Source organism: Plecotus auritus (assembly GCF_963455305.1).
Source record: "Plecotus auritus genome assembly, chromosome: 7".
NCBI classification, from domain to species: Eukaryota; Metazoa; Chordata; class Mammalia; order Chiroptera; family Vespertilionidae; genus Plecotus; species Plecotus auritus.
The window spans coordinates 2910268-2925835 of NC_137774.1; the positions used below are offsets into that span (position 1 = coordinate 2910268).

General features: G+C 53.8%; 2 protein-coding genes across 4 annotated transcripts in view; one reads left to right on the forward strand and one right to left on the reverse strand.

Moving 5' to 3' along the window:
• The window catches only part of METTL23 (methyltransferase 23, arginine), a 105973-nt gene that overhangs the window by 39088 nt on the left and 51317 nt on the right, over positions 1–15568 (reverse strand). Inside the window, exons 1-2 of one of the 3 annotated variants that reach the window (XM_080677517.1) lie at positions 12681–12759; positions 533–758 (exon numbers count right to left, since the gene is read on the reverse strand). In XM_080677517.1, coding sequence (XP_080533643.1) covers positions 533–643 — 111 coding nt within the window. In that variant the 5' untranslated portion in view covers positions 644–758; positions 12681–12759. Of the gene's footprint in view, positions 1–532; positions 759–1830; positions 3672–12680; positions 12760–15568 lie in introns of those variants that run through there. The other 2 variants (XM_080677516.1, XR_013961048.1) reach the window with 2 other exon arrangements.
• LOC308252808 (exosome complex component RRP4-like) lies at positions 4555–5872 on the forward strand (the record flags this gene model as incomplete). The annotated part of the gene is given in 2 exon segments (XM_080677509.1): positions 4555–5389; positions 5392–5872. Coding segments are annotated over 2 exon segments (1194 nt in total). The 3' UTR covers positions 5751–5872.

Here is a 15568-nt window from a genome sequence, read left to right on the forward strand (position 1 = left end):
AAAATGAAGTGTCTCCTCGCTTCCTGCCCTTAAACTTACTGCCTTCCCCGCGGCTGTATTGTGCTTAAGAGCTGCCTGAAGCTAAGGGCAAGCTTGCTGTGAGCTCCACACACAGCTCCCCTCCAGCACCCCCTACACACACACACACACACACACACACTCTTTAGATAATTTATACTTGTTTTCAGTGTTTTAAAGTCTGAAAAATGTAACTAGTTTTCCTAAGGACAGATCCCTTTAAAGTCGCTTTGTTCTTCCCAATCCTATATAATAAAGATGTAATATGCAAATGACCGCATAACGACTGAATCACGGATCAGCAGGAGGGTGGGGCAGTGAGCTACACGTGGGTGGTGGAGAGATACAGGAGTGGGCAGGGCAGCAAGGTATGGGGTGGGGGGCAGGGGGCAGGGGACAGCGGGTGGAGAGCTACAGGAGGGTGGCAGCGAGCTATTGGCACACGGATTCGTGCGCTGGGCTACTAGTTTGATTATAAGAAACACACTTGGCCAGAGGACCTCCCTGTACTCACAGTTTGACAAAGTTGAACTCCTGGGCAGCTGTCTAGGCCTGGAAGGACGACGTGTAAGCATGGCCAGGCCCGGACGGACGAGGCCTCCTGAGTTCCCAAGGCCGCAGGCATGGCCGTGGTACCAGGCACGGAAGGGCAGGAGCGAGAGGCTCTGCTTCTGCCCGAGTCCTCTGGATGGCACCACCACCCTCACTGTGTGGGATCCGTGTCCACGCTCTGCTTCTCGCTGTGGACGGAGAGGTTACATGAACTGGAAGCAGGCAAAAGTCTGTCCTTTCTCCCCTCCTCCCCTCCCTCCACAGCCAGGCCCCTTTACAACAACCGGAGGCCCACCTGCCGGCCTCCCTGGTGTAGAACTGGGGGCCTGGAGGACCACGGCCACGCTGAGCACATTCCCAGCTGTCACCGGTTTGGTGTTGGGTTGTGGTCTTTTGTTTTCGTTCCCTGTTATCACTACCAGCACTTTATTTGTATTCTAGTCCCCCTCCTGAGGCTTCCACCAGACTCTCCACCACCACCACTTCCACTCCTAACGAGTAAACCATTTTTTTAATATATTTTATTTTTATTTATTTATTTATTTATTTATTTATTTATTTATTTATTTTACAGAGAGGAAGGGAGAGGGATAGAGAGTCAGAAACATCGATCAGCTGCCTCCTGCACACCCCCCACTGGGGATGTGCCTGCAACCAAGGTACGTGCCCTTGACCGGAATCGAACCTGGGACCCTTCAGTCCACAGGCCGACGCTCTATCCACTGAGCCAAACTGGCCAGGGCTGAGTAAACCATTTTTATTCGTTTTGGTTTGGGCCTTCTTTTTGCTACAAGGAGCAGCCCATATGCACTCTCTCTGGAGGTCACGCCTTGGAAAACGCGGCTGGCTCCCTCCTCCCTTTTAATGCTGCAAAGTCCGCTGAATAATAATAATACCACCGTGCTGACGGCCTGCCGTGTATTCTGCCGTCTGCCTGCCAACGGGCATTTGTACGGTTGCCATCTTGCTAATTCAAATAGAATACCGCTACGAACAAAACTTTATCCGCGCCTCCCTGTGGAAGGGTGTTTCAGGGTAGATTCCTGGGAATGGATGGGCGGGTCGAAGCTAAAGTCACAGGTTATGTTGTCAAGTGTCACTTCATCCCCCACCCCCTTCCCACCCCCATCCCCATTGGCTGGGTATGACAGAGCCAGGTTCTGCGCTGACCATAACGAAGAACCTTGTCAGATTCTGGATTTTTACCAACCTGATAGGTCAGGATGGTAGCTCAGTGAAGTTTTATTTTATTTATTTTTTAAAATATATTTTATTGATTTTTTACAGAGAGGAAGGGAGAGGGATAGAGAGTTAGAAACATCGATGAGAGAGAAACATCGATCAGCTGCCTCCTGCACACCCCCTACTGGGGATGTGCCCGAAACCAAGGTACGTGCCCTTGACCGGAACCGAACCTGGGACCCTTCAGTCCGCAGGCCGACGCCCTAGCCACTGAGCCACACCGGTTTCGGCTGCTCAGTGAAGTTTTAATTTTTATTTTTTTTTAATGAAAAAGGTTGAGCATCCATTCCAGTGTTTTAGGGCTCCTTACATTTTCCCCCGTAAACTGTGCGTTTCTGTCTCTTCCTGTTTCCTGCTGACCATCATCCATTCCATCTTAGCTCTAATTCCCCTAACAGCGCACATTTCCGTTATTTGGGCCGTCGTTCGGGGCGCCGCGCCGGCTGTCCAGCCCTGATTCCGCGTGTGGAAGGGGGCATCGCACTAATGAGTCCAGAGGACCTAGGTAATTCCAGGAAACACCTACCAAACTCCGCAGCCTTAGTTGAAAGCCATAATACGGGATGGGGGGGAAGGCCTTTTCATTTACGCGTTAATTAATCGCTCACTTTATTCGGAGGAAACACGCCCCGGGACAAAACAGGTTTGAACACCTTACTTTCCACGGCGGATATCCCTCCGCGGCACCTCAGTGGTTCGAGCACCTGCCAATCTTCTGCGAAGGCGAAGCTCTTGATTGCCATTGGATACTGCACCCTTCCATTGTCTCCCTCCGCTCCAAACCCCTCCCCTCTCCCAAATGTCCGGTCTCGTCCAGTCCCCTTTCCTCAGTGATTGACAAGGGCCTTTGTCCAACGAGAAGCGCGGGGTGGCTCTTTGGTCCACGCAAGCCCCCGCCTGTCGCCTCTGCCGCAGAGGCTGCCGGGGGTTGGGGCCTTGGGGCCGCTGTTCGCGGACGGGGCTGGGACCGTGCTTCTGGGTTTGCCTGAGGCCGAGCCCGGGCTGGCGGCGTCTCTGCGCCCGTCCCTTCCCACACGGAGCCCCCTGCCGCGTGGAGGTGCGACCTGCCCGGCCTGGGGCTGGCTCCGAGGTCCCTCCCCGAGCACCGCGCTAGACCCCTCAGCACGAAGATGGATTCAAGCGGGTTCCTGTGCCCCAGGATCCCACCATCTCCACCTTCCAGCAACACTCCCCAGGCCCATTCCAGAGCGTGGCCTGGGGTCCCCGGCCGCCGTCCTGCAGCTGAACCAACACTCCTCCCAGCTCAGCCTTCGCTTTTCAGTTTCCCGTTATCCACGCGCCCAAGGCAAAACCCAGCCAATCCTTCGGGTTGGGCAACTGCACGCACCCATCTTCTCACCGAGGTGCCTTGGGTGTTGTGCTGACTTAAGAAGGTGCCAGGCAAACGGGGCACACCTCTCACCTGTGCTTGCCCTTTCCTGTTCCGCCCTCGGCCCTAAGCTGGGGTTTACCTGCGCGCCTCTGAGTAAGTCTGAAATCACTGGCCTGATTCCGCCGCTTCACACCCTGGAGTGGGGTGCCACCCCCCTCGATTTGGGGGGTGCTGGCCATGGCCTAGATCCTCTACAAATGAAAAGGGGGCCGTTCTCAGACCAGGCTGGTTCAATAACTTGCCAATCTGCAATCAGGTCTCTTCACAACCTAATGTCTCTCCTCTGAGCGCTTTAATTACTTATTACTGAGCTCTGCCCAAGGGGACAGGTCGTCTTGGCAGGCTGTCAGTCAATCTGGCTCCTTCAAAGGCTCAGCATCCTCGCCTCAGCTGCGTTAGGTGGAGTCTGGTTCCCTTGCCATCAGCTTCAATGATACTGCAAGTTCAATTTCAGGAGACGAGGCAGCTGGCAAGGGGAGTAAAATTAAGGAAATTAAGAAAAGGTTCAATGAAAGAAACGGGGAGCAAGGGGGCACAGCACACAAGATTGAAACTGGGACACTGAGTGGTGTGAATTGCACATCGTACTTTTCAGACATGCACGGAGCCTGTCTTCCCGCGCTTGAAGCGCTGTGCAATGCAAAATGCACTCGACCTGATCTTACTTTCCCGGCAAGGTGAGAGGAAGGTGCTCTAACTTTTCGGGGCGCATGCTACGCGCAGGGCACCGTGTGCCTGGCCAGTGTTCCCCCCTGAATCTTCACCGCCCTGTTGAAAGAGTAGCGTTCCCCTTGGACAGAAGAAAAGACTCAAACGTTACTGAAGCCCTAGCTGGTGTGGCTCAGTAGACAGAGCGTCCGCCTGCGGACGGAAGGGTCTCGGATTAGATTCAGGTCAAGGGTATGGACTTCGGTTGCAGGCTCAACCCCCCACCCTGGTTGGGGCAAGTGTGGAACGCAACCAGTCGATATTTCTCTCTCTCTCCCCCTCCCTTCCACTCTCTCTAAAAATCAGTGGGAAAATATCCTCAGGTGAGGATTTAAAGTAAGTTATTGAAGATAACCCTAGTTAAAACTGAGCAAAGGATCTGAATATCATTTCGGCAAAGAAGGTATACAGATGACCAATAAGCACAAGAAAAGATGTTCAACGCACAGTTGAAATGCAAATCCAAACCACAGTGAGGTGCCGCAGTCAGTAGGATGGCCATAATAATAAAAAAGGACAGGTAATGGCAAGTACTGGTGAGGCTATGAGGACATGGAGCCATCACACTTTTTTTTTTTTTAATATATTTTATTGATTTTTTACAGAGAGGAAGAGAGAGGGATAGAGAGCCAGAAACATCGATGAGAGAGAAACATCGATCAGCTGCCTCCTGCACACCCCCCACCGGGGATGTGCCCGCAACCAAGGCACATGCCCTTGACCGGAATCGAACCTGGGACCCTTCAGTCCGCAGGCCGACGCTCTATCCACTGAGCCAAACTGGTCAGGGCCATCACACACTCTTGATGGGGATGCAGAATGGTGCAGGTGCTGCGGAAAACAGTGACTGTTCCTGTGCTGACCCACGTCCCACGTGGTTCAGGGTTCGGGCTCTGGAGAAGGGCCGCGTGCAAATGACAGAGACGAGACAAGAAATAATTTGGATTGGCGCCAAGATGGCAATGGAGATGAGGCTCCCGGTCGCTCACAAGCCTCTTAGCGAGAGTCTGGGCCGCGAGACTAAGGAACACCTGGTGGTGCCAGGGGACACAATCACCACAGACACGGGCTTCATGCGGGGCCATGGGCCTTACATGGGGGAAGAGAAACTTATTGCATCTGTGGCTGGTTCTGTGGAAAGAGTAAACAAGTTGACCTGTGTGAAAGCTTTGAAAACCAGATACGATGGTGACATAGGTGACATCGTAGTGGGGAGGATCACGGAGGTTCAACAGAAGAGGTGGAAGGTGGAGACGAACTCCAGGCTGGATTCTGTCTTGCTTCTGTCATCCATGAACCTTCCAGGAGGAGAGCTGAGGAGAAGATCTGCAGAAGATGAGCTGGCCATGAGAGGTTTCTTGCAGGAAGGGGACCTTATCAGTGCTGAGGTGCAGGCAGTGTTCTCTGATGGAGCCGTTTCCCTGCACACGAGGAGTTTGAAATACGGAAAACTAGGTCAGGGTGTTTTGGTCCAGGTTTCCCCTCCCTGGTGAAGCGGCAGAAGACTCGCTTCCATGACTCGCCTTGTGGTGCCTCAGTGATTCTGGGTAACAATGGCTTCGTCTGGATCTACCCGACACCGGAGCACAAAGAAGAGGACGCAGGGGGCTTCATTGCAAACCTGGAGCCTGTCTCCCTTACAGATCGAGAGGTGATCTCCCGGCTTCGGAACTGTATCATCTCGCTGGTAACTCAGAGGATGATGCTGTATGATACCAGCATCCTGTACTGCTATGAGGCGTCCCTTCCACATCAGATTAAAGACATCTTAAAGCCAGAAATAATGGAAGAAACTGTGATGGCAACGCGCCAGAGACTTTTAGAACAGGAGGGATAAGCAGAAGCATCTGAAGGACAGGACTGTGTACCTGACGGAGCAGTTCTTGAAAGTGAAGAATCTGAGTTATAGTCCGTGTGCGGCTCCCAAACTCATCATGGACCTACACTGGGCTGCCTCCAGCCACACACCTGCTTTCCTCTGTTCGAAGGCCCTCCCAGGAGAGGTGAACTGCGCTGCTGGCCCTTGGGCTGCCTGCAGATCCTAGCACTTGGGTGGTTTGGGGTCTTTAAAGCACACAGTGTTCCAAGTGGACTCCCATCCTGAAATACAAAGAGTCTTCCTTTTCTACTTAAAAAAAAAAAGAAATAATAATTTGGGTATTGGGGGGCCAGGTGGGAGCCCAACACAAGAAGAAGGACTCCATTTGTGCTCAGGCCTTGCCATCCTTTTATTCAGTTTGGGACACACCTATAGCTCTTAGGCAGGCAATTTCCAGTAACAGACAATCTTATCAGTAAGGATTTACATGACTATCTGGTCAGGAAGTTGCTTCAGCTACCTTTGTTGGTGCATAGCTCAGACCAGCCTTGGGCAAACTACGGCCTGCAGGCCGGATCTGGCTGTTCTAACCAGTTCTCTTGCTCTCCCCTCCGCTCCTTTCCTTTGAATTTATATTAGTTCACACAAACACTCCATCCATGCTTTTGTTCCGGCCCTCCGGTCCAGTTTAAGAACCCATGGTGGCCCTCGAGTCAAAAAGTTTGCCCACCCCTGGCTCAGACCTTTGCCAGGGCTCAAGGGTCACCAGCATTCCGGGCTCCTTGTCCACACCTCTCTGCTGGTGAAGACAACAGGCGGCTTCCCACAAGTTCCTCCAAAGATCAAACACAGACTTTGCCATCCGACTCAACAGCCCTACTCCTGGGTAGGCAGGTACCCACGTGAAATGAAAACATGTCCACACTCACCACAAAGAAGAAAGTCACGGGACTGTTAGCTAACACCGTGGTGGAAATCGTAGGCTTTAACTAGTTGAATGGTATGGTTGGTATGTGAGTTACACGTAAATAAACTGAAGATTATGTATGTAATTTTTGCTTTTGTTTTTGTTTGGTGGCATTCTAGTGAAAATGGCAACATGAGCACATATTGTGGTTGCCTCTTCTGGTCTTTGGAGAGGATTTTTTTGTTGTTTTTTAAAAATATATTTTTATTTCAGAGAGGAAGGGAGAGGGAGAGAGAGAAACATCAGTGATGAAAGGGAATCACTGATTGGCTGCCTCCTGCACACCCCCCGCCCGCCTGGGGATCGAGCCCACAACCCGGGCATGTGCCCTTGATGGGGAATCGAACCGTGACCTTCATAGGTTGGCGCTCAACCTCTGAGCCCTGCCGGCCAGGCCTGAGAGGATTTTTTTTTTTAAATCTGTAACTGAGCCAAAACCGGTGTGGCTCAATGGATAGAGCGTCGGCCTGCGGACTGAAGGGTCCCGGGTTCGATTCCGGTCAAGGGCATGTACCTTGGTTGCGGGCACATCCCCAGTGGGAGGTGTGCAGGAGGCAGCTGATCGATGTCTCTCTCTCATCGATGTTTCTAACTCTCTGTCCCCCTCCCTTCCTCTCTGTAAAAAATCAATAAAATATATTTTTAAAAAATCTGTAACTGAGAGAGAAAGACACGCCTTGGGCTTGTGCTAACACGGAGGATATTGTGTGCTGGTGCCTCTGTGACTGTTCTTATGAGGAAAACGGTAGGTGGGTCCCCAGGAGACCAACTGTGAAGTAGGGATGGGCCTTGAGAGCATGTTCCTGGGTGGACGCGGGAGGGGAGGGCCAGGACGGGGCCCAGGGACGGGGGGGTGTGTGACCCAGCCTCCCAGAGGCCGCAGCAGACCCTATGGGGAGGTTTTGTTTTTGTTTTTGTTTTTTTTAGCAAAGGTGGAAATTTATTGAAGAACAAGTACAGACGCCACGTGGGGAAGGGGAAAGAGTCCCCGCTGTGGGAGTTTTGAAGATGGGATGGCCCTTCAGAGCCCATGGGTGTGAGGACCAGGCCTTTGTACCACCTTGTCCGTCAGTCATTGGGTGCTGGCTGCCCGGCAGGCCCGCTCTCTCCAGTGAGGCAGCTCCCGCATAGGGGTGGACGGTGGAGGGGGGCTCCGAGTGGCATATCAATGCAGCCACCATGATGATGATGATGATGATGGTGATGATGATGATTTGACTTTTACAGAAAAGAAAGCTGAGCCGTGGAGCGGCTAAGTGACTCGTCCAGCGACTAGGCCAGGGTGCGGGTGGGCAAGTCACAGGGGGCACTGAAGTCCCTCAGGCCGGCTGCCGAGTGTGGGGGCGGAGGCCGGAGCTGCATTGCCTCTGGCCCAGGGGAAGCCTGGGGTGACAGGGGAACACGCAGCCCGGTGGAGTGCGGGGGACCCGGTGCTGCACACCAGGGCTGGTGGGTCCCTGGAGCACGGACCCCTCTGGCGAGATGACGTGTTCGATGAAGGGCTGGCCAGGCCGATGGGTCTCCACACCCACACCGCTTTGACGGGCCCCAAGGTGCCAAGCTCCCTCCCCGAGAAGACGTGCTGTAAGTCACCTACCGTTTCCGACTATCCCCACCCACCTAATATAAACACACATCGTTATATAAATAGAAGCCATATTGAAAACGGACGAGGAAGCCCGGGCTGCTTTGGCTCAATGGTTAGAGCATTGGCCCGTGGAGGGAAGGGTCTCGGGTTCGATTCCAGTCAAGGGCAGGCTCCACCCCCAGCCCCGGTGTGTGCGGGAGGCAGGGTTATCGAAAGTAAATAAATAAAAGCAAACCGGGACTCTTATGCGGGACGGGGGGAAGGGGGGGGGGAACAGGAGCAGGAGCATGCGCCTGTGTGCAACAGGAAGCCAGGCCGAGAGCTCGTGGCCGCGTTTCACAATGCTGCAGGCAGGGACACCGGGGTGGGCGCCAACGGGGGGGGGGACGCCCCCAGGAGCACTGCAGCTTCTGTTCTCCACTCACGCTGCAGGGTCAGAGGTCAGCGCCCACACTAAGAGGAACCACTTCTGGCAGATTTGAGAGGAAGGGGGACCGCTGCAGCCCCGGAGGCGGCCGAGGCGAGCGGCCCCGGAGCACAGGACACGCCACCCGCACCTGGCAGGGGCCGCACTGGCGGGGCTGGCGGGGAGTGAAAGCTCCGAACGCAAGCCCACGGCTGGGGCCCCGGTGTGTGTCCCCGTCTGCCCTCCTCCCGGGCGGGCGATGGTCTTTAGAGATGAGAACTGAAGTCCGCTGCTGCCCCTGCTGGGACGGGACGCGTGTGAGCGGGGGGGGGGGGGGGGGGGGGGGGGGGGGGCCGCGGGCAGGGGCCACGGGCAGGTGCGCGACCTCTGTCTCTCCGACCGCCCCCCCCCGCCCCCCCCCCCCCGGAGAACAGCTGTTCCAAGGCGGCCTTTGTGGGCCAGTTTTTGCAACTAGGAAAGCCGGCGGGGGGTGGGGAGGGGGGCACGTGGCCCTTGTCCACTGGAGCGGCTTTGCGGGTAGCTCATCTCAGAATGAGTTTCCCACTCGTGTTTTTATGATTTACGGCTTGGGAGGGTGGTGTGTGTTTCTTTCTTATCTAACGTGGTTGACACTCCCGGGACAGGCCCACAGAACCGGCCTCCAGGTGGCTATGGAGGGGTCAGAACACCCCTTTGAACAGGTGTTTCAGCGGCACAGTGGTGGCAATTAAGCAATACGCACACAGAGCCGGGAGCCGAGCGGAAGGAGCCGGCTCTGTCCCAGGCGCCCAGCACGTCTGGGCCTCCCTGGAGGCAGCGGCTCGTGGCAGAACCTGCGCCGCCATCGTAGGAAGGGCTCCCGACTCATGGGAACGGCGGCTCCCTCTCAGTCAGCAGCCCTCCCTCTTATTCTTGGGAATTGTCTGAAAGAACAGACTCCTGACGTGCTGTGCAAACCAGCCCTGGCTTCCTGTCCCCTCCCCACCCCCGTCCCTGCGAACGGAGTCCGAAGTGGGAGGGCGAGAAGGGCTGAGCCTGCCTGCCCGCCAAGGAGCCTGCCCCCGTGGCTTCCAGGTCTCCAGAAGCTGCCGCTCGGCAGGCAGGCGGGCGGTGCCAGGGTGCCCTGCCTCCCGGCGGTCCTGTGGGCACCCTCACCCTCAGCCCTCGGCCACTTGGCGTCTCTCTGGTCCTCAGCTGTGAGTCTTAGCCATAGTTCTGGAGCCACATGGAGAGTCCCCCTCGGCATCTCGGTGTATGGGCCAAGAAGCTGGATTCTGCCCACACCGGAAGCTGCTGCCCCTTCTCATTTCTCTTTATTTTTGTTTTTAATATATTTTATTGATTTTTACAGAGAGGAAGGGAGGGAGAGAGAGCTAGAAACATTGACGAGAGAGAAACATCGATCAGCTGCCTCCTGCACACCCCCCACTGGGGATGTGCCCCGCAACCAAGGTACATGCCCGTGACCGGAATCGAACCTGGGACCCTTCAGACCACAGGCCGACGCTCTATCCACTGAGCCACACCAGTTAGGGCCCGTTTTTTTAAAAAATGTATTTTTATTGATTTCAGAGAGGAAGGGGAAGGGAGAGAGAGAGAGAAACATCAATGATGAGAGAGAATCATTGATCGGTTGCCTCCTGCACACCCCACCCCGATACCAGGGCAAGTGCCCTGACCGGGAATTGAACCGTGACCTCCTGGTTCATAGGTCGATGCTCAACCCCGGAGCCGTACCGACCAGGGGCCCCTTGTCATTCTTTAGCCCCCGCCACTCATTGGCTTGGGCAGGAAGGTACCCCCTATGCAGACCCTTTGAAGGACGGCCCGTTTTCCCATTTGCAGGGTATGAGTCTGTTTAGGGGTCTCTGTTTTGAAATTGAGCCTCGGGGAGAAGGTTAGTAAAACTGTATGTTATAAAAAACATGCTGGTATTTTAGGAGTCCAGAGAAATGGCACTTTCGTATCAGGCATGGCTCAGGTGGATGCATGGAGGGGTGCCTTCTCCTCTGTCAGAGACACCCTCCCAGTTGGAAGGCCCCGTCAGATGTACAGTGTGTCAGATAAAAGACCCTTATTCTCCCTTTGTCTTCTCGTGGTCCTTGGTAAGGGTCTAGGGCAGCCGTGGGCAAACTACGGCCCGCGGGCCGGATCCGGCTGTTCTATCCGGTTCTCTTGCTCTCCCCTCCGCTCCTTTACTTTGAATTTATATTAGTTCACACAAACACTCCATCCATGCTTTTGTTCCGGCCCTCCGGTCCAGTTTAAGAACCCATGGTGGCCCTTGAGTCAGAAAGTTTGCCCACCCCTGAAAACAAATGGCCAAACAGCAGCTACCACAGCCGGCCCGGGGCAGGAGGAGAGTCAGCGTGCAAACCCTGACCTTCCCAGGTGGTGAGACGTCAGATGGGCAGCCACTCCGGGAAATACTTTAGCAGTTGTCTGACTTTGAACAACAAAAAAATGATCAGACATGCAAAGAAACAGGAAAATGTGATTCATACACGGCGGGGTGTGGGGGGGGTGTCGTCAGAGAGCAGAACCTACTATATGTTTTAAAAACCAAAGGAAACTATATTCTAAAAAAATAAAGGAAGGTATGACAATGATTACTCATGAAGTTGAGGATGTTAATAAAGAAATGGAAATTACTTTTTTTAAAATTTATTTTATTATTTTTTAAAAATATATTTTATTGCCCTAGCTGGTTTGGCTCAGTGGATAGAGCGTCGGCCTGCGGACTGAAGGGTCCCGGGTTCGATTCCAGTCAAGGGCATGTACCTTGGTTGCGGGCACATCCCCAGTGGGAGGTGTGCAGGAGGCAGCTGATCGATGTTTCTCTCTCATCGATGTTTCTAACTCTCTATTCCTCTCCCTTCCTCTCTGTAAAAAATCAATAAAATATATTTAAAAAATATATATATATATATTTTATTGATTTTTTACAGAGAGGAAGGGAGAGGGAGAGAGAGTTAGAAACATCGATGAAAGAGAAACATCGATCAGCTGCCTCCTGCACACCCCTACCAGGTATGTGCCCGCAACCAAGGTATGTGCCCTTGACCGGAATCAAACCTGGGACCCTTGAGTCCACAGGCCGACACTCTATCCACTGAGCCAAACCGGCTAGGGTGGAAATTACTTTTAAAAGACCAAATGAAGATTGTGGAGTTGAAAAGTATAATAAGAAAGGGAAGGAGCAGAGAGAAAAAATATTCATAGAAATAATACCCGAGAACTTCCCAAATTTGATTTTTCAAAAAGCCCAGCTGGTGTGGCTCCGTGGTTAAGCATTATCGACTTATGAACCAGGAGGTCACAGTTCAAATCCCCATCAGGCACCTATCCTGGTTGTGGGGCGTGCAGGAGGCAGCCGATAGATGTTTCTCTCTCATGGATGTTTCAATCCCTCTATCCCTCTCCCTTCCTCTCTCCCTAAAATTAAACAAAATGACAACATACCAGTTCACACACACAATCAATTTTGGCTTCAATGTGAACATTTAATCCCTGAGGCGTCGCTGGTGGGAGAGTCGTGGGCAGCCGCTCTGAAAAATACGTTGGCATTTCCTCAAAAAATGTAAACATAGAGCTGACATATAACTCAGAATTATACCCCTAGGGTGTGCACGAGGCAGCTGATGGATGATTCTCTCTCACTGATATTTCTAAGTCTCTATCCCTTTCTCTCTGTAAAAAAATCAATAAAATATATATTTTTTAAAAGAAGAATTATACCCCTAGGGCCCTCCCAAGAGAAACGAGGCCATCTCTCCACGCGGGAACTTGCACAGGAACGCTCGTGGCAGCGTCATCCGTAAGAGCCAAAGGCGGAGGCACCAGATGTCCGGAACCGAGGAACGGACCAACCCAAGGCAGCATCTCCGTACAATGGAAGACACGGGATGCAGCCCCGATGCACGCCACGGCATGCTCAGTGACAGCAGCCAGCCGCCAAAACCCCACACGGTCCATAACCTCACTTACCCAAATGTCCAGAATCGGCAAATCCGTGGACACAGGACACGGACTGGCGGTTGCCTCCCGCTGGGAGGGGGAGGAAGAGAGTTCGGGCAGAGGGTGACCGCTCACGGGCATAACTTTCTCTCGATAAAATGTTTTACAGTTGGATTGCGGGGATGGTTGCACTGCTCTGTAAATCCACCGCGCCATCCAGTTAAGCAGCGGAAACCCATGGGCGCGGACACTTCCGTGGTTGGCCTATGCAGGAGGCACGTTCTGTCTCAATCAGCCTGTGGGGAAACATCGGGCAGGCCTGGCACTGAGAATCTGATTAGAGAAGACGGGGCCTTCAGGGGCACCGAGGACAGTGCCCCACCACCCCCCACAGCCGACGTCTAGGAGGTTGTGTTAGAGAGTAGACATTTTTGAGCGTGCTTCCTCCTAGTCGACTTAGCCTTGAATCCCAGCTGCACCTCACAAAGTAGCCTTGCAAGATAGAACACTGTCAGCTTTCTGAAGAACAGGATGACCCTGTAAATAACATGGTCATCAATAATAGGACCCTGACATTAAAACTGGTTTTGTCTTAAATTGCTTGCTCTGCAAAAACAAGATGTGGTAAATGTGCTTAAAAGCGGTCCTGCACAAAGGGTCAGGGCTGCTCTCTGGACTCCCTGCGTGGAGAAAGGCAGAGCAGTTGCCGGCTGGCTAATAATGGGGCTGCTCTCTGGACTCCCTGCGTGGAGAAAGGCAGAGCAGTCGCCGGCCGGCTAATAAAGGCTCCCTAAATTTTAATTTGGTCTGGACTCCAGTGGTCGTTCACTGGCGTTCGCTCCACAACAGTTGGACTTCATTCCCTGTGACCCAACATGCCTCTAAGGCAGGGTGGGGAGCCTTCTTTTTGCCAAGGGCCATTTGGATATACTTTAAAAATATATTTTTATTGATTTCAGAGAGGAAGGGAGAGAGAGCGAAACATCAATGATGAGAGAAAATCATTGATCAGCTGCCTCCTGCACGCTCCACACTGGGGATCGAGCCTGCAACCCGGGCATGTGCCCTTGACCAGAATTGACAGGGACCTCCTGGTTCCTAGGCTGATGCTCAACCACTGAGCCACACCGGTGGGAGCCCATTTGGATATTTATAACATCATTCGCAGGCCATACAAAACTATCAACTTAAACATTAGCCTGATATTGAGTCAAACATTCCATTAACTCACCCCCAAGGCCTTGGCAGGGCCAGACCAGATGATTTCTCAGGCCTTATAGGGCCCGAGGGCCGGACGTTCCCCATCCCTGCTCTAAGTCGTCAGGGTGGTCTTAGAGCAGAGGGAATCTGAAGGGGACACTTCCCAAGAATTCCAATCCTGGAGCGACCCCAAGGCACCCTCACCCCGAAGAGCAGCCTCCAGATGGGCAGATTCTGAGGGGTCTGATCCCCTCCTCCCTGTGGAAGACCCGGTTTTGCCCCCATTTGCAATTCAGTTCAAGAATCCTTCCTCTCGGTGAATTGTGCTTCTCCTCTAAATCGGTCATTCCACCCGCCTGGCTGTCAGGAGTAGAATAATCTCCTGGCACATTTCCACATTTCCTATCTGTGTGAGGGTCGGGAGCTTACTTGTCACTGAGATTCCTGCCTGCAGTTACCAGCCGTGGGCAAACTACGGCCCGCGGGCCGGATCCGGCCCGTTCGGCTGTTCTATCCGGCCCGCGGAGCCGAAAGAGCGGAGGGTTCTCTTGCTCTCCCCTCCGCTCCTTTACTTTGAATTTATATTAGTTCACACAAACACTCCATCCATGCTTTTGTTCCGGCCCTCCGGTCCAGTTTAAGAACCCATTGTGGCCCTCGAGTCAAAAAGTTTGCCCACCCCTGAGTTAGACTCACATCCAGAGAGAGACTCAAGTCGGAAGCTTCGGCTGAAAAAGGGGGGAAAGTAGAACTTAGCATCAAACAAACATTGTGATGGTGTGTCACAGACTCCCGGAAAGCCCGTGGCTGCCCAGGCGCGCAGCGCAGCCGGGGGGGGGGGGGGGGGGGGGGGGGGGCTGGAACCCGAGAACCAGGAAACCAGGACTCTGACGACCCGCCTCCACGGCTGGCTTCGAGAACTCCAAGTTCAACCAGCCCCGAGGGGGCAGAGGCACAGGTCGGCACCGTGGCTCAGCTGGCACCGGCGGCCCACTGGGTCCCCACACTCCGTGGAGGCCCATAGCCCGTCTCTTCAAACACGGTGAGATGGAAAAGACACTTTTGTTGAATCAAACCCAGGCGACGGGTAAGGAAGCGCCTCCCTGTGCACTTGGCCTGGCATTGCCCACGGGCACCAGGGCGAAGGGTAACTGCTGTGCCAAGTCTGCAGGCAAACCTGGGGGAGGGAGTTAAAGGCAGAATGTTGTGGGCTTTTATAAAATACATTTTCATTCATTTCAGAGAGGAGGCGGGGTGGGGGGGACTTTGAAAAAGAAACAACAATGGAGAGAGAGCATCATGGATCGGCTGCCTCCTGCACGCCCCACACTGGGGATCGAACCAGCAACCTGGGCATGTGCCCTGGCCAGGGATCGAACCATCACCTCCTGGCTCATGGGCCGAGGCTCAACCCCTGAGCCACGCCGGCCGGGCGAGGCAGAGCTTTGACTGGACTCGGGTCTGTTGAGAAAATGTTTGGAGAGCCGGCGTGTGGGCGCGGACAGGTTAGGTGCGCTGGGAGACAGACCCATCAGTCCTGGGGGGTTTCACGGCCCACCCCCTGGAACGGTGCCCCGCGGGGCCAACCTTGGGGACAGAGGAAGCCGTCAGTGCTGGGGGTAACTCTCAGCTGCTCAGACATCCGTTCTCCTTTCCCATCCATCCCGGGAGGGAGCGCTGTTTAAGCCTTTACTGGTGCTGCCCGAGTGAGGGCCACG